The sequence below is a fragment of the Scatophagus argus genome, chromosome 9 (assembly GCF_020382885.2).
Source record: "Scatophagus argus isolate fScaArg1 chromosome 9, fScaArg1.pri, whole genome shotgun sequence".
NCBI classification, from domain to species: domain Eukaryota; kingdom Metazoa; phylum Chordata; class Actinopteri; family Scatophagidae; genus Scatophagus; species Scatophagus argus.
Window position 1 is genome coordinate 4113206 of NC_058501.1, and position 18651 is coordinate 4131856.

The window sequence follows — 18651 nt, forward strand, 5'->3', positions numbered from 1 at the left end:
CTGTATTGTTCTTACTATATCCATTTGTAAAATCAGTTTACAAGTGCATACAGTTTTCTCCTGGAAAAAAAAAAAAACTTTAAACAGGATTTAAACTTTTAAACTTTTTCTTATGGACAGTTAAGATTCAATTTAATTACCAATTATCCCCTACTAATTCCCATACCTACCTACATAACTACTTTATAACAGTAGTTACACATAAACTTAGAAATAACGTGTTGGAATTTCTCACCTCCTATACTGCTGCCTGGAGACCTCATCTCCACAAAACAGACAGATAGTAGCCAGCAGTGCGTTGGCAGACTGACACAGACTCTCTTCTCTTTGGGTGGACTTCATTAGAACAGTGATCACCTGAAAACGCACACATATTTTCAGTTAATTCTTACTCCTAATCATCAATTCTAGTGTCTTGTGTAGCACTTGGAGCACTTAATTTTTTTTTTCCCTGAATCAGAGTGTGATCATTTGTATCCTCTCTTGTACCTCTTGTGTCCTTTCCTTGAGTACAAACTGTGACGGGGCAAGGCTGATGACAGAGGGTTCCATCACTGATCGTGTCTGCACATCAGAGAAGGCCACAGCTTTGATGAATGCTGCTCTGGAGCCAGTGTTCCTCACGCACAAACAAACTTTGCTGACGTGACAGACAGCAATGTCAGTCATTGTTGCCACATAACCGTCCGCCTGTTTCCTCTGGTCCTCCAGGATTATGTTGCTGGTCCCACCGTAGCCCGACAGTGGAATCTGAAGATGGGGTATATAGAAACCAAGTTAAACTATAACCCAAGAACTTCTAATGAAATAAAGAAAACATGGCAAAAAAGACAGTACAGAAAATGATGCAAGAAAAATGTGTGATGATGTATGGCGATAACAGCAAGGCAGAGCCAAAACAGTCCTCACAGTGAATTTGACCCCTGGCTGTGAGGCCCGGATTCCAGACTGTTTGATCTCCAGCTTGGCCAACATGCAGGCCACCCTAGTGGGAGCAAAGAGCAGGTGGACGGTCACGTCCTCTTTGGGACGAATGGACAGCTCCCCATGTCGGGTCAGGCGCTCCTCAGGACTGAACATACTTTGGAGCTAAGGGAGAAACAAGTTTATACACTTCACAATTGAGTAGTGTAGACATTCCTTAAGTGCTTACTCAGTTTGTCTTTACAATCCCCGTTTTATTAGAGGAGAAACTGCAGACTGTCAGAAGAAAATGTGAACTCTTAAAGTGCCACATCAAAGGCTGTTTAGGGATCTTGGGGAGTAATACGTATTTGTGAGAAAGTAGTACCTTTGCGGCTCCACAGAGAACTGTGAAAGTCCAAATAATTGATGTCAATTAAGATGCATTATGAGTAATTTACGTGCCATGTTTATGCAAGAGGAATAAAAAAGATAATATCCCTGTTTCTGCACAATCAATTTTTTAACCACCCTAAGTCTGAAAATGTTATAGGAACACAATGTTAAATTAGTGACGTACTCCTTCTCGCTTCTCGGCCTTTTGGCTAAGATCAAGTGTAGTATCTGTTCTTATCAGTTTAATATCTGATACGTCCTCCATAAGGGGACAGCATATTAAATGGATTTTTAGCACTGGGAGCCGAAAAAGGGGGCAGCCGTGGCCTAGAGGTTGGAGAAGCGGCTTGTGATCGGAGGGTCACCGGTTCGATTCCCCCACTGGACGGGCAGGAAAAATTTGGGTGTGGTGGAGTGATTAATGCGAAAAATACTCCCCCCCTCTATTAGCCGGCTGATGTGCCCTTGAGCAAGGCACTTAACCCCCCAATATGCTCCCCGGGCGCCTGATGCTGCCCACTGCTCCTGTGTGTGTTTCACTGCATGTAATTTGCCGGGTGTTGCATGTGTGTGTTCAACTAAGGATGGGTCAAATGCAGAAGACGAATTCAGTGTGTGTATGTAAAAATATATATACTGTCAATAAAGCTGATTCTTCTTCTTCTTCTTCTTCTCCTTTAGTGCAACACAAAGTGTTCAGCTTCGGCCTGTTTTTCTGTTTTCTGTTTTAAGCTACATGTGGAAAAACTGATTGAATAAAAACACTTGCAGTGAATTGTTTTAATTAATGCACACAAAACATTATGGAAATGAAAATGAACTCTCGTCTGTTTTCAAATATGCAAATTATCTACCTGAAAACAGTCCTGGTCTTGACCACGAATAAGCAAACGAAGCTGCAGGGTGGCGCCGGTCGAGTTGTTTCTTAGAACCAGCTTCTGCTGGCTGAAAAACAATGGCAGCTGTTAGCTAGGAGAAAACTGCATGCAGGTGTGTCAAACTACTTTTGACAACCTTTGTTTTGAGATTGAAAATTATTATCTGAATGTCCTAATTTGTGTAGAATAGCCAAGTCTGGGTGCATTCAAACCTTTAAACAATACACACGTCCTATAGAAGATTTAGCTTTCTTACCAACTTGTACTGTACCTCCCCTGAATGAGTGTAAATAAATTGTGTATTATGTTGAAATATCTTCTGAGGAATAACACTCCCTGTAGACACCCCCTGTCCCTTCTCATGAATAACATTATAGAAGCTTTAATCGAATAAGGTGAACTCCAAGTCCTTGAGATTTTGTTATTGATTACTTTCCAATGAATAATTGATATCAATAAAATGTTGTTTTTTTTCCTGTAACCAAATAATAGCGGAATTAATGAGAAACTGAGACGTTGCTTACACAGCTCGGCCCAGAGTGACCCCTCCCCAGGCGACAAACTGTTTATTGGAGAGAATGGGTGGAACATCACTGGCCACACCAGGACCGAAAGCAGCAGCAGAGGGAATGGCGGGCTTCCCAGAGTGCTCTGAGACAACTTCTCCTTTTAGGGTTACCTCATACTGAGGCCCTGATGGTAGCACCAAGATGGTGAGGAGGCTGAAACAAAACAAGCTCAAGAAGTCATCCCTGGTCAGCAACTTCTAACGTCCTCTGAACATATGACATATGACAACACATAAAAACACAAATGGCCAAATCTTGTAGCATCAACTCCATTTCTGTAATATATATCTACTCCAAGGATCAAATTTGTTTTCTTTTTAACAGGACTTTTCCTGCACAAAACAAATTGTGACTACTTAAGCACTTGTAAAAAGATTAAATGTCTGTATACCTTTCTCGATATTTTCGGCTGCCCTGTGCTTTGAAGGAGACCGTGATGCCTCGCTCCTCTTCCACTCTCAGGGACAGTTCATCAGGTGTGACAGAGAAACTGTCATCAGCATCACTGTGCTATAAACAGGAATTAAAGAGAGACAATGAGAGGGAAACAAAGAAAAGGTAGGTTGAATGTTGGGAGACAATAGATGGAGGGAAAGATGAAGTACAGAAGCAAGAAAGTGAACAAGGAAAGAAAAGAAAATTTCAGGAGGAGCAACAAGAAGCAAAGTTATAAAGAGAGAAAACAAGCAAAGTGAAAGAAAGAAGACAGGAAGAAGGTAAAAATTGAGAAAACAAGGAAAAACAGGAGGAAAATATCAATTAATCCCCACCCTACCCCTCCAGTATGTGCCACAATCTGAGCCCAAAATGTCACAGAGGCTTCCTCAAACCCCAAATCTAATAAGAAAAGTAAAGGTCAGAATTACCTTGAGTTTTAGCTGCACGTCAATGTTTCCTGCATTCTTTAATGGCAGCATCTGTTGACTGGATTTACCCAGTGGAGCGGACAGGCTGACAGTCTAGACAGAAGAAGTACAAAAAGCAGTTGACTGCCCACTCTACAAAGGCCAAAACAAGTTACAGGATGAATGAAACATGATGATAAAAAGGTGGTTTTATGTCAAATTTTATATCAAATAAAACCAAATGTAGTTGTGATTAGTCCAGCAATTTCCTTTCTTAAAGTCTTTGGACATAATATGAAATAAAAAAAATAATATGAAATTACATTTGAATCAGCAAATGGATGTTGTTGCTGTATATCTCATTTGGTTAACATTCAAAAGTAAACTTAATTGCGCAGTGACTGGCCAGGTGTGCTTGCATGTACTTTAAAAATCACAAAGGTTTAAAGCAGCCAGTAAATTGGAAGAATTCAGAACTTCCTTTCTTTTCACCATTTTACAGTAGGGTGCCCCTTGTATGATCAAGGCCATCTCACTTTCAAGTTTAAGCCTGAAATTGTATAAATTACTGGCAGAACAGGACTAGCTGGTCTCCATTACACGAGAAAACCTAACCTGCGAATCCCTGCTGATATGTAGGTGACTCACTGCTCTTAACACAGAAATCTGCAGCAGCTGTTTAGTTTAACTGTTCAAGATGGTCATAGATAATTACAATAGTAACTGTGTATGCTTCTGTCAGTTTAATTTTGCTTCTTCTTATATTATCAACCGTCTTAAGTCTTCCTTGTGCAATGATTTGCACTTAAATTTTAGTGGCTAATTCACAACGTACTGAAGACTTACTTGTCCCAGAACATATATTACGACACATTTACAATATAGCGTTGTGCAGAGCTACACTCAGACATGAGCCTGTTTGACTACCTGCAGGTCTTTAGGAGCATGGACCCTTGCAGTTCCAGACCTGGCCCTGAGGGGAATACTCTTGATCACATGACTCGGACCAGGGGAGTCCACTTCAATGTCCACCCGTGCGCTGTATTCGTCAGCCGGACCGAGCTCTCCTGTTAAGCACGACCACAAAATAACTGGGTTTCTTTGTTTTTTGATGTTATTTCTCCTGGAAAATGTAAATGTGAAAATCATCTGTCTCTTACATTATTATAGCTTAAGCGACATATGAAACAGTTAATGCAGCCCATTGCCTTGAGCATGAATGATGCCAGTGGTTATATCCATAAAGTGTTAAGAAGTGCTAATCAATAAGCACTCAATTCAGATTGATTACCTGAAGAAACTGTGTATTTCTGAGGAGCTTGGAAGTGAACCCAGACCATGAAGCTCTGTGGATTCTGTAGGGGAGTAAAAAAGAAACAGTTTTTCATGTGACAAAACCAGTGTCACTGCTCAACAGGTTGGATAGAGAAGCAGAACGGATCCATGAAATTGCTTTAGCCCTGTCATCTTAATGTCCTGCCTCTCTTTAAGCAATTAATGAAAAAAAAAATTGATTAATAAATAAGAACATCACTATATAGTTCTAACCTCTCCGTAACTGGCGTGCATCACATGATTCATCACTGAGGCAGAAGACACTGGGGTCAAGTGTCCAGCCTGCATTGCTTCAGATGTCATGGCAACAGGTTGCTTGGAAAAGGTGAAGCATCGCCATGCTGTAGCATTCTGGAGAAATGAGATGTAAAACATGAGCCACTAAAGTGTATTATGATCACTGTTGTTTTTACTACTTTGCATACCAAAAGCATTTTCAGTTTCCCTCTACAACACACTCACGCTTTGTTAGAACAGAAACATAAAGGCCTGAGCCATGATGAATTTAGGACCAATTGCATCCAAGTTTAAATAACAAATATAACACATCTTTATTTAAAAGGGACAGTTTATCCCAGAATTGCCATTTATCCTTCTAGATTATTCTGGCGTGAGTTGCCAAGTTTTGGCAGTACTAAGTGTGGAGATGTCTGCCTTCTCTTAAATATAATCGAACAAGATGACACTTAATTTGTGGTACTCAGTCGCAATAACAATCACAATCACAATTTTCAGATCACAAATTTATCTGAAAACCTTAATAACAAGGTCTAGATAAACAGCACCCAAGATAAGAGAAAATATATTTGATTTTGGGGTCCGTTTAGACAGAGTCCCTTTAAACATAATAGTTACAGAATGAGACTGCTCAAAGGTAGTTTGAAACATATTTTATCTTCTCTCATAAAGCCAGCACACTAATACCACTCATTTACTCTGTCATTAGCTTTGATGAGGTTAACCTGAATGAGCTCAAGGTGCATTGTATGACAAAGGTCAAATGGTGTCTGAAAATCTGCTGCTTAGTTGCATTTAAATGTGCACCTGTGTTTTATCCTTTGCCATGTAACACGTAGAAACCGCAGTACCACAGTCATGCATCTTTATACGTGTTTGTAAGTGATCTAAGGATAAACAGAAATGTATTATGTTGACTCACTGCGCTGATGACCAGACGGATGGGCACTGTAGCATGAGTCCTGTTGAGCAGTTTGAGGGGAATGGATTTGGCACTGCCTCCTGGCAGGTCTCCAAAGTCCAGACAGCCAGATTTACTTACTTCAACCTGAGAATCAAGATGAATTTCAGATCCTGTCTAAGATGCAATGCAGCATATTTAACTTTATCCATTGGTCTATCAAAAAAGGCCAGAATAAGCAACTTCACTTTGACAACATATATTTCAAAACACCATCTCTGTACATGAATCTCAACCCTTAAGTATTTTACTTTGGCTTATTTCTTAAGCTGTGCATTCACTATACAATTTAAATCCATTTCTGACGCAAGTTTTTGAGCTGCACAACTCATTTTAGAGCCAGACAGACTTTGAGATAAATTCTGCACTTGAAGTGTATTAAGTATGAGAACGCAATGATGTGCTATACTTCAAAATGTATGCCTGTTAGAAGTACAGTGTTCAACATACAGAGGGGAGGTGTGCCGTGGGATCCATACACTGAGTGAGATATGCTATGTACTGTGAGCTAAAATCACAAGCTAAATGACATAAAGTATGCAGTACAAACAGTTTGTGTGCCTAAAAATATGTATGGCGTATTTAAAATATTAAAACCAGTAGCACACCGTGGAGCATAGTTTAGTACAGAGACAGTGGTGTCAGCATTAAGGAGAAATAGTGTCGATTCTGCAAAACCACTGAAGTCCACCTGAGGAAGATAACCGTGGAAGGCTATCAAACTACCGGGGGCAGTAAGGAAAAGGGAAAAAGCCGTGTTCATGGGCGGTTCAGAAACAGCTTTCAAGGTGACCTTTCCAGTCAAATCTAGAAATTTCGGAGGGAAGGGTTTGTGCCAATACGTGCACCAAAATGCAGTAAAAGTGACACAGTTAAATTCAGATCACCAACAGGAAATTTCAGGACAGGACAAAAAGTTAGATAACAATGAACCCATTATATCTGAACCATAAATAAATGAATAAAATACAGTGTGATTCAGAAATAAAAGGACAGGAAAAAAATCAATTAGGTCACGGGCTTGGGTTTATTGCTGTGACATCTTGCCTTTGCATAATCTTTTTTGCATATGATTCTGAGAAGTCCTGGCTGATTTATTTGTGTTGACAGGAGCTCCAGTCCTTTTCTCCTAGCCCAAGGCTGGGACTTTTGCTCAAATATTGTCACATAGTGTACAAAGGGGAGCAAGGAGCGATCACAGCCCAATTCGCCCATTGGACATTCAGATGAATTTCTAACTGAAATTTTTATCGGCTGTCATCAGGCTCTTGAACAGTTGAAACAGAGCCATGATTCAATTCACTGAGGTAAACGTCTTTTTTCCCCCCTAACTGGCAAATAGAGCATCTGAAATGCCATGGAGACACAACCTGTCATGTGGAAACAAAACACAGAGGTCAGGTTGGTTGAGCTGTGGCAACAGTACATACACCTCCTCCTCCTTTCTTGACCAATAGGAACAAGACAAATGTTCCACTGCACGGTGATAAATATTTTTTCTCATTTAGGTAGCTAGCTTGCTTGTTTGTTTGTTTGTTTGTGAGAGAGAGAGAGAGAGACAGAGAGAGAGAGAGAGAGAGAGAGGATCAAAACTTTGACTGACCCGTTTCTGAAGGTGCACTTGTGTGTGAGAGGGACAGACGAAGGGTATGTGAGCCTTACACAAATGAGACAAGTGAAATACAGGACCCTGTATTACAGCTAAATTTTGTAGGGAGAAAAATGACAACTTGCCATTTCATTTTCGACTTTACCCACATATAGTGCAAGCACTTAGGTTGATGAATGGATTGTACTGCGTGAGTGTATAAATCACAAGCTTTGATTTTTACATTGCAGACAAGAGACTCACTCGGTACGAGTAGGTATAAAATGACAACAATTCTAAAATCGTACAGTATATGTTTAGCTTTATGTTGCAGATTATATTTGGTTAATTGTGTGATGTGTGACCTGGAGGTCCTCACCTCAAGCGCAGGATTCTCTGCTATGGCAACCAACACCACCTTTTTAGCAAAGATATTGGCCCTGGCAACCGTCTCAGTCTCAGCAGACGCAGGCCAGGAGCAAACACTGAGGACACACTGGTAGACACCGGCTTGTGGAGGGATAAACAACACTTTCTGTTCCTCCGTAGTCTTAGGGCCAATGATTGTCTTATTCTTCACGATGAGCCACTGGTATGGCAAACTATCCACCTGTAGGGATTGGAATTGAATATGAAACAAAAGGATGATCATTAAATCAAACAAGAGTTTCTTTAAGAAATGTGGCTAACAATGCTGAGAAGGTTTTAAAGTACAAACTGTGAAGCTCTTTACTTCACAGTATTACATTTTTGGACACAATTAGGAAAACTTTAAAAATATCTGTGCTTTGACTCAGGGTTCAACAGTATGAGTATTCTATCTGCATTTGTGCATAAAAACAGAAACTGGAAAAATAATTTACGAGCACAGAGTAAAAATCACAGCCTGTCGTAAATATCTACCAGGCATTCAAAAAATACAAAAAATGCCCCAATGCACCATTACAGCAGAGTTTTCTGTGATAACACAGCAACAGAGACAGTGGGAGCTGCAGAAAAGTGAACAACAAAAGTCCCAACAGCAGAACACCTGCACAGTGTTCTCCCCATGTAAGAATCGACTTCAGTCATGGAGGACAGCAAACATCTCCTCTGTGCTTTCTGACTACCATCTGGAGGCTGGCTGAGCAGAAAAGGCCAACATGTACAGACTTCGCTAAAAATGAAGTCCTTTAACTTTATTTTGAGCAATGATTTGAATCAACACTGTGCATTTTTAATCACGTGTCCTTCTCTTTCCTCCTCTCAATGATTATTTGTCTCTTTCCTTCCTTTCTACCATTTTCTGTATCTAATCAATTAATTGCTGCTTCTCTCAGTGAGGCTGTGGGGCGGGTCTCTGATTGGTTGAGGCAACAGGTGGACCTTTATCACTGACAGATCACAAGATACAATATAGTTTCATGTGAGAACTTGTGTGTTCTGTTCTTTGTGTGTGTGTGTGTCAGACATTAAACCATGCCTCGATAATGTATGAGAAAAAATTTTTATTATTAATTAATATTAGATTAGATTCAAATTTATTGTCATTACACAAGTACAAGGCAACAACATGCAGTCACCATCTAAGCAGAAGTGCAATAAGCAGCAAGTGCAGAGTTATAATATCTACAGTTATATGTATGCACCGTCTAAGGTTATTGCTATGGATATTTTTTTACAGATGGTACATACAGTTGATATATACAGTGGTGTATAGTATGTACCATGTTATTTACCGTTGCCAAGTACAGTAAACGAGTGGCTCTGGATTAAAAATTACAATAACAATAATAGATTAGTGATATGTACACTAAGCTCTAAATGGATCATAGGATAAGTATTCAACTGATAATTACTAATTTTATAACTGAACACATGCATAAATAAATAAAATCCTTAGTTACTTAGCTCTCGGACACTGCAGATTTAGTCACCGCTCTTTCTGCTCACCTTCTCTCCATCAATGGCCAGGCTGGCGACAGTGACCGACACTTGCTGCCATCTTTCGGAGGGGTTGAAGAAGCTGAGGGAAGTCTGTGAGGCGATGCCAACACAGCAGGCGTGAGGGAACCGCAGTTCCTCTGGCACCACCACCTGGCCTGAGGGTGACAGTGTAACAGATAATAGATGATAAATGCTGCCTCTCAATGCAGAAGCTGTAAGTAAAGTACTCATTGTAAGTGCAGACTATGAGATGCAAAGACCTGAACATTGGAATGAATTACAGCAGTTGAAAATTGACTATTTAATTGCCTGTTGTAATTTTCTTCTGTGTACAAGACTGATTATCTCCCTGAGTCTGACAGACTCTTGCCCACGTATCTTACTTACTGCTTATATTACAAGGTATTAAATAACAACAGTCTAAATTAGTGGTCTTATCTAATTGTATATTTGTCTATAATTTCAAAAGTGTACACATCAGATTGAAATGGGAAACAAAAGTTTCACATTAGGACCAAGACCAATGTTACCTTTGTATTTCTCCAGCTCACCTGTCACCAGTGGCTCTGCACCATATTGACTGTAGGGCTTTCCCATCATTCCCATGTCTTGCTGGCTCTGATGGGGTCTAGGGAGGTGATGAGACCCAGCAGCCCCAGAAATCCCCAGAGGACCTGATGTGGGATGGATGTGTCTCACTGAAAGATCACTGTTGGATATCCCTGGAGAAAAAAAAAAAGAGGAAATCTGAATAAAAATTTCTTTATGCATATTTTTTCTCAGCATTTTACAGTTATTCCAAACATAACTCAGCCATTTAATTTCTGAAAGAAGAGAGAAAAGACATGCCTGTCGAGGGCACACCAAAGACATCATTTCTTGATGCTCCCACATGATAAGCACCAGGATGTAATGGAGCTTCAGGTCTTAAATACTGCTGAGCCAGGTGGGAGTTAAAGAGAGAGTGTCCAACAACGACAGACTGCATGTCACCTTGGTGGGGGGGAAGGTCAATCAGGCCAGCACACTGGGGCTTAAAGCTGGGGATGGGCACATAGTGAAGTCCCTCTGATGAGTACGACTCAGGCACGCCAAGGCCACCAGCATACCCCGATGATGACACTGAGCTCGCAGCTCTCCAATGCTGAGAGCTCTGAGGAGCTACATTGGTACTAGCTTGCTGTATGTTCAGATTACTGCAATAGCCTGAGTCCACTTTTATAAGCTGTCTCACATTGGACTCTGAGAGATGCTTCCTGCAACCTGCTGAAGGATCACCAGTTCTGTCCCCAGGGAAGTGGAAGTTACACTCACTCTGGCTGCGAGTACAGCTCAGTGCAGAACCACTACATGAAGGCTCTGGGCTTTTACAATGCTGTGCTGGTAGTGGGTCCAAACTTTTTGAATGCTGCGGTTGCACTTGGTCCAGACTTTTGGACAGGCCAAGAATATCGAGGTTAGACTGTGTATCTGGTTCTACAGGTGGAGTTGGACTGAATCTGATGATGGTGGTGCTCAGTGCCATGGTACAGTTGTTCTGTGGGGGGCGAAACAACACAAGACCATAAATACCACACTCACAATTAATACAGAACTACAACCAATTTCACCATTAACACAACTTAACCTTTTTATTTGTGTGGGTCAGAGAAAGCATTAACACTCAAAATTAAAGAGCACATTTTAACATTAATATTTCCATGACAGCATCCTGGCTATGCAACATTCATTTCACAGAGCATCAACCTTGTTGTTTCTTGCAACGAAAACAGAACTTTTAGTGCAGGTCTGCAGAATAGTTTTGTTACATGCACCACATACACAGCAGTTCAGAAGTGGCATGTTTTACCTGCCTAATTTTGATAATTTCCTTCATATTTTGTTGATATGGTCAATTTTGATTAATTTCTGGGCATCTACAATGAACAAGTTGACTACGTAATGAAATGTTCACAGTTAGGTGAACCTGACCTTGTCGTTCCATACCTTTTGCTTTTCAGGTGTAGGTATACCAGTGCCATCATTCACCGAGATGTAAGTGAGCCTGCTGGGACTAGGGCTGGAGCAGGTAGACTGAGGAGAGAGGTCCTTACCCGGACGTTTGTCTGCCAGACGTCCACTGGACGAAGCAGGTGACAACACACTTGGAAAACAAAATAACATTGTGACAAAGTAATAAATGAATAAAGATCCAAAATGCAAATATCTCATGTCTGTCAATATTAATGTGCATTAATTAAAGGCAGAAACATAAATTATGCTAGACAGGTCCTTTCTTGTCAAGTGATCATTTTTGTCAATTTAGACGAGCTGAATTTTGATGATTTGAATTTCAATTTGAAGCCACAAAAATGATATCATTTCATAATAATTGACTCAAAGAGATGATGTATTATACAATACCCATCAGCACTAGGAATGGAGGTCTGACTTGGAGAGGAGTGAGTAAGTGGAGATGTGGACGGTCTGAAGTTGCATTGTGTCTCCTCCATACGGGGCTCAGAAAAACCCTTTAGCTTTTCTGAGAAACAGAGTTATTGTTAACATCCACGTTCATCGTATCATCTCAATGTTCTCACAGGGGCAATGCCTTCTAATCATGCCTAATACAGCGGCTACTGATCTCTACAGTTGTTTGAACAATCCTGACAATTGTGCTGTTTAAATCAGAAACAATCTTTGTGCTTTTCACTCACCAGCTGCTAGTGGAGGCTGTAAGAAACCAACATGCTCCACAGTGCTACAAGGTAGTGGAGCAGCCATGACATTCTTGAGTGGTAGTTTCATGTCTGGAGAGTTTCTGGGTCTGTCCTGCTTCTGCTGCTGGCCTGTACTCCTCACCCTCTGTGGGGGAGGAGAGACGCCTTTAAAGCCTTTCAAGCCTGGGGGGGTTCTTGGCAAGCCAGGTGAGGTAGCAGAGCTTTTATCACTCTTTTGTGATGTTTCTAAAGAAGACCTAATAGCATTAGATTCTTGTGGGTTCAGTTCTCCTGGCTTGAATCCATTTTCTGTGAGGGCCCTGCCTGAGGAACCACAAGTCTTGTTGGCAGAAGAAGCAGAGTAATCACATGCTCCTACTTTGTCTGCAGGGGGCTTAGCAGTGGAAGATTGCTCTGGGCCAACAGACCTTCTGGCAGATGTCCGTGGACGAGGAATGGAGCTTCTTTTTGAATCACTCCTATGACCCGGAGATGATGCATTTGAAATTGATACTGTGGATGAGTCTGCGTTTAATGCTGTCTCTTCTCTTCTGTCTCTTTCCTCAGTTTTTATACTTGTGGGCCTGTGTTGACTCTCACTATCCACTCGCTGAGCTGTGGTCCCCTGTTCCTCAGGATATCCTGCCTGATGGTTCCTCGGAGAGTTCTTGAGGTTTTCAGACCAGTCAGACAGGTTAAAGGTAGTGTGTACCACAGAGGCATCACTGCTGCCTGACACATCAGTCTTTTTCAGGTACTTCTCCATGTCAAAGGCACTCAGCTCTCCAACACAGGTGCTTCTCTGTAGTGTGTCCAACAAAGCGCTCTGATATGGCTCAGGGAGGATCTATGTAGAGAACAAAATGTCAGTTTTCATTTCAAAGAGGGACATTTAAAAAGGGATGTTCAGAAGTCACAATTGAATTGTTTTTTTTATTTGTTGCAGATTCCTTCATAAAAAATACAGCTCAAGGACAAAAAAAAAAAAAAAATTCTTTCTAAAGGAATGTGGAATGTGTTTCTTTAGTTTATTCTATTGTTCTAGTGAGACCTTTATTTAGAAAATAAATCAAAAAAGGATCAATATATTTCATAATATGTAAAGTTGGGATGGATATAGAAATTTATATGCTGTTCATGTTCTAACATTCAAAAAAAAAGTGACCGTGTCAAAATATATATAGTATCAAATGTAAGAGTAATATCTTGGGAATAAACAAACCCTTACGTGTTGAGCTGAGAACGATTCCTCTGTGAAGTTAACAGCAGGACCAACAAACTCAGGCTGGTTCCTTGCCCTACTCCTTTTGGACAGCTCCATGATCATGGCAGCCAGCTGCGATGGATCAGTGCTGATGGATGCATCAGCAATGGCTGAAGCAATTGTACTGATGCTCAGCATCAAATGGCTGCTATTATTGTCGGGGGACATGCAGCTTTGGTTGCCCAAGCTTAACTCAGAGCCAGAGCCATTGTGGTCTGTCAGCGCAGCTCTAAGAGAATGGTCCTGAGGAGGGGAAGTGATCTTATGTTAGAATGCCATATAGCTCTGCAGTTAATCCTACATGGAGATATTCAAATGTAACCACACGAAAAGATCCCTGTACCTCCTGTTTACATGGTTTTGGATCAGTATCACCTTTAGGTGACATCCTTATACCTGGTGCCTCAAGAGTTTTGTCCAAATCCTCTGCAAGCAGAAGATTATGAGAAACAGTCACAAAGACACAGAACAAATATTTCTAAAATCTAAAACACCAAAATATGAACCAAGAAAATGATTCTTCAGCCTCAGCAATACTGGAAACCCACCTGAATTGAGGGTTTTGTCTGCATCACCAAGTTCCATGGTGTCACTGTGAGGAGAGTTGTCTTTAGCTGAGAGCTCTGAGGGGTGAATTAGGGCAAACGGTTCCCTTTTCTCTGGAGAGGTAATGATGTAACCAAAGGACGGCTAGAGGAACAAAGAACAAGCTTTATATTATTACATTTCTCTCTCTGAGGGACTTTAAAAGTCAATGGCAAAAGTGACAGCTATTCTAACTCTACACCATTAAATTGTAAAGACTGGAAACAATCTCCTCAGCCCTGTCACAATTATCTTAATGAACTCTTACTAGCTTGCTTGTGTGTGTGTGTGTGTGTATACACGTTTTTTTTTTTCCCAACCAGTTAAACCAAAACCAGTGTGCTGCTAACTGAAACCTGAATCCAGAAGATACAATGTAATCTATTTCATGATCATGATTGTTTGACATGCTTTGCATGTCTATAAATAATATCTAATGTGTAACTGTATCTTTGACCTGCGTGTATAATTCTAAAAAGGAACCGGAACTCTGACAAACTGACAAAGTTGCATTGTAACGTATGAAACCCACAAGAGACTGAGGGAGTATATTTTTAATTTCCGTAACACGAAAGCGGTTTTGACTTGTTTTACTGACCCGTTTCACTGCATTCATATCATCAGTCCTGCCCAGGCAGCCTAGGGCTTCAGAGCGTTGTTCAAAAAACTGTCCCAAAGATAGTCGCAGATAGCTTTGGTCTCCTTTATCAAATTCTGAAGAGACCTGGGAAGCCCTCATGAGGACGTGACTGCTGGTGGGGATCTTCCAAGAAGAGTCACTGTTAAAGGTGCTGTTGCTGCTGGCTGGTTCAATCTTCTCCTCCTGTGTGAAGAGTGATACTCACAATAAACCACAAGAGGTCACGCTTTAAAAAAAAAACACTGTAGCTGAGTTTTAGACATCTGGTAGCATTGTCTCTTATGATATGGCATTAACACCATAATTAATAACCATAATTAATAATTCATTTGTTTATATTAATCTGATTATAACAAACAATCTAATCCAAGTTTAATTTGTGAGTGATAACAAATAAACAGATCAGCAATATTCACATGTGGCATTCCACACTGTCTTCTGATTTGACTCAGTCACTTGGGCAAAGCTTGACCAATGAGTTTTCCGGACAGAAGGGGAAAAGGAGAACGTTCTATACCTGCATGAACTGGTGCTCCTTCTCAAATTCCTCTTGATCCTTCACTATCAATTCCAGAGCATCACCTGCAAAGGAACAAAAAATATTCAAAGTATATCCATATTTATAGTCATTTGAACAAAGAGAAACACATTACAGCAGAACATCTCATAGTAATACAATAGAGTAGTTCTACGTACAAGAAGGAACAAAGTCTTCAGTCTGAAACTGGCCAGCAACTTCTGATGTCTTCCCATTAACCTCCTTCTCAAAGGAAGAGTAATATGCCAGGTCAGTGACCCACTGCCCTTCTTCATTCTGGTACACCACACCGTGACTGGCACTGCTACCTGAAGAGAGAAGCTATGCTGTTAACATAATGTGCTATGTACCAATAAGTATAGGTATCTTAAGAGTACATAATATCAATACAGTAGCTACAACCTTGTTGAAACTCTAGCTCCAGATTGTCTGGGCAGTGATTCCACCCATCATCTGAATCTTCCTGGTGGAAGCTCTGGGAAAAATATTTGGGTTCCAGTGAGGTGGAGAGGACATTGTTGTCATCTTCACTTGTACTGCCTGAAGCGTTTGCACCAGTCACATCACCACAAGGGCCACCCCTTAAGCCCAAGAAAGGCCTGGCACCATCAGGCTCATCTACTCCATCATCATCGTCATCGTCATCATCATCATCGTTGTCATCATTCTTGTCATCGCATTCTGGAGGGAGAACCTGCAGGTGGGTTGGTTGACAAGGGTGCATATCAATGAAGATTTGTTTCAATACTTGTGTCTTACTTCTCAATTTTATTATTGTGTCAAAAAAACACCTGATTTTCCCATTATATATGGTACCTGAGAGAGGTGGAAGCTCTCTTGGCTGCCTTGAAGGTTTGATACAGTTAGGTTTGCAGAGTTCTGAGGTCTCCTCAGTCCAGCTCCACTCCTCAGGTAGCCCAAGTCCAACAGTCGGTCAACAGAGGGGCCAGACTCAGTGCTCTCCATAGCATCCTTGCATTCAAATGAGGACCACAATGACAGAACCATAAAAGCTCATATTTACGTATTCTTTCTTGCTGTGTTTTCATTGTTTCACATCATCAGGTTTATGCAACAGTTGATCTATTTTCCTCTCAAATCACGTAAGTGTCAAAAGTATCATGTTTGTAGTGGAACAAAATTTAAAACGTTAGGGCTAATGGTCCTCAGTATGAAATGGGGACAAACTATAAATCAAGAAATGGCAAACATTGTTTCTATTTCAACATACACAGATAATAATGTCATTCTTCTGAAAGTACTTTTTTTCCTTGAAATTATCATCAACTTTTACAACAGCGGGTGCACTAAACAACTTTTATAGGGATCTAATGTAAATCAGAACGTCAATTAATTTGAAATGATAAAAAAAAAAAAAATCAATGTAATATTGGAAACAGTATTGATAATAAATATATATATTATTCAAAATATATGATTAAAAATAATAAAATATACAATTAATAATAATAGTAACAACAACAACAATAATAATATATTTATTTCAAATATTATCATAAAATGAATATGTATGCACGGAATAACCGGATTAAAATACCAACCAGACTGACCAGACTGATATAGTAAGATGAGAACATGTATCTGCACTCACCAATGCCCCCTGTCTGTCCAGGACCATGCTCCAGTTGACGGGAGAAAGCCGGTGAGCTCCCCCTAATGCCCCCACAGAAGAGCTGGTCTCTCCAGTTCCCACAGGACCCACACGGTCACCAATCTGTAAAACATCATGTCAATCAAGCTGTAAGGCTGAGTAGGTTTCCAGCTTTGCCTGTTTCATCTGGTATAGAAGCTTAAACCGGTTTGATTTTACTGGCAACTGTGCATGCAGTCAGCTAACAGGAGTACAGGGATAGTTGGTCTACTAGAGTGACAGGGTGGTGTTTCTCCTGTCTAGGTGTGATGTACTACAGTTGAGAATTGTGTACACAGTACAGCTACACTAATCCGACCCACATCCACTAAAAAGAAATCCCATCAACAGCAAGCTGGTGCAGGTTATACTATGTTTTAGTGCTAAGCCTTGAGCAGTCAGTACAGTTAAATTTACTGAAATAAGCTGTTAATACAAAACATCACTATGTGTATCCATTTCAAATTAAAAGAGCTCAAGAGATTCGGTGGAAACAGACATCTCATTCCACAACAAGGGTTTTATTGTGAAACACTTCCCATATGCACTTGAAATGTAGCCACTGCCATCTTTCCCAAGACTCACAAGACTGAAGACTCATTTTACTTATTATTTTGACACTTAACTTTAGAAGAAGAAAAGTTAGGTTGAATGGTTGCCGTGAGAAATAATAACACAATGTCTCACGGCTGATGGATTGTCGTGCTGCTGCACTCTCATTTATGCACTCAATGAGAGAGGCTGATGAATCAAGTGAGACAAAACAAAAGGAAAAAGAAAAACAACAGACTGGTCCAATCCACCATTTGGCCTACTATCACACTGGTTTGAAAATATTTAGACATGCCCAACCCTATCAAGCAGCAGATCTCAACAGAGCTTAGCTAATTTGGTGTTGCAAATCAAACAACCATAGAATGTGTGTCAATAAAATCCACATTGTGAGGGCAAACAGACCTGTACAACTATGTAAAGAAGTAAAAAGTGTTAGTCTTCAATATTTAGCAAAAAGAGAAAGAATTAACATGCAGCCAATACTAATGCAGTTAATTCAACCTGTGTTTATCACATTCTCACCTCAGAATGTCTGGAAAGGCTGTTTCTTCCATGTCCTGGCAGATTATTCAGATCATCGTCCTCATTGTCACCAACAGCACTGCTACCCACAATCCCCAGCCCACGGAGGACATCATAGGTGGTCTGGACGTTGGTCCCCGGGAGAGGCATGGTGGAAACTCCACCATCATTTCCACTTTCTTCACTTCCACTGCTCCCATCCCCTCCTCCTCCATCACCTGGAGTTATACAATGACAAATATGAACTATCAAGAAAACCAGTCGGAGAACTAAAAAAAAAAAAAAATACATAATTTAAATTGAATATTGTCATTTAAGCTGAATATTGCACCTGTGACCGGAGGATTGATGACTTGACCCTCAGCAGATCGTCTGTGTTCAATTCCAGACAGAGAGGTACCACCACGGCTGCTGGCAGGCTCGTCATCAGAACTGCCTCCCTCTAAGCCTGGCCTGAAACTGGGACGATTACTCTCTCCAACCTGTACCAACATGTACATATGCGCACACATAAAAACATAAATTGCATAAACCAACACAATCATTTTGATTAGAATGA

The 18651-nt window shown here is 40.6% G+C and overlaps 1 protein-coding gene and 1 non-coding gene across 3 annotated transcripts in view; one reads left to right on the forward strand and one right to left on the reverse strand.

Annotated features, from left to right (window-relative positions):
- cep192 (centrosomal protein 192) overlaps positions 1–18651 on the reverse strand; it is a 31550-nt gene that overhangs the window by 8845 nt on the left and 4054 nt on the right. For both annotated transcript variants that reach the window (XM_046399496.1, XM_046399495.1), the window contains exons 10-38: positions 18424–18574; positions 18093–18310; positions 16977–17099; positions 16181–16336; positions 15767–16058; positions 15523–15672; positions 15344–15408; positions 14785–15009; positions 14150–14291; positions 13945–14027; positions 13566–13844; positions 12335–13184; positions 12042–12159; positions 11625–11781; positions 10488–11175; positions 10190–10360; positions 9645–9793; positions 8092–8322; positions 6086–6211; positions 5140–5277; positions 4883–4946; positions 4519–4658; positions 3613–3705; positions 3138–3256; positions 2702–2899; positions 2154–2244; positions 910–1089; positions 490–750; positions 236–357 (exon numbers count right to left, since the gene is read on the reverse strand). In XM_046399496.1, coding sequence (XP_046255452.1) covers positions 236–357; positions 490–750; positions 910–1089; positions 2154–2244; positions 2702–2899; positions 3138–3256; positions 3613–3705; positions 4519–4658; positions 4883–4946; positions 5140–5277; positions 6086–6211; positions 8092–8322; positions 9645–9793; positions 10190–10360; positions 10488–11175; positions 11625–11781; positions 12042–12159; positions 12335–13184; positions 13566–13844; positions 13945–14027; positions 14150–14291; positions 14785–15009; positions 15344–15408; positions 15523–15672; positions 15767–16058; positions 16181–16336; positions 16977–17099; positions 18093–18310; positions 18424–18574 — 5780 coding nt within the window. The remainder of the gene's footprint in view (positions 1–235; positions 358–489; positions 751–909; positions 1090–2153; positions 2245–2701; positions 2900–3137; positions 3257–3612; positions 3706–4518; positions 4659–4882; positions 4947–5139; positions 5278–6085; positions 6212–8091; positions 8323–9644; positions 9794–10189; positions 10361–10487; positions 11176–11624; positions 11782–12041; positions 12160–12334; positions 13185–13565; positions 13845–13944; positions 14028–14149; positions 14292–14784; positions 15010–15343; positions 15409–15522; positions 15673–15766; positions 16059–16180; positions 16337–16976; positions 17100–18092; positions 18311–18423; positions 18575–18651) is intronic.
- On the forward strand, positions 1489–1682 carry LOC124065504. The gene has a single exon (XR_006844435.1). It is a non-coding gene; the product is annotated as a U2 spliceosomal RNA (small nuclear RNA).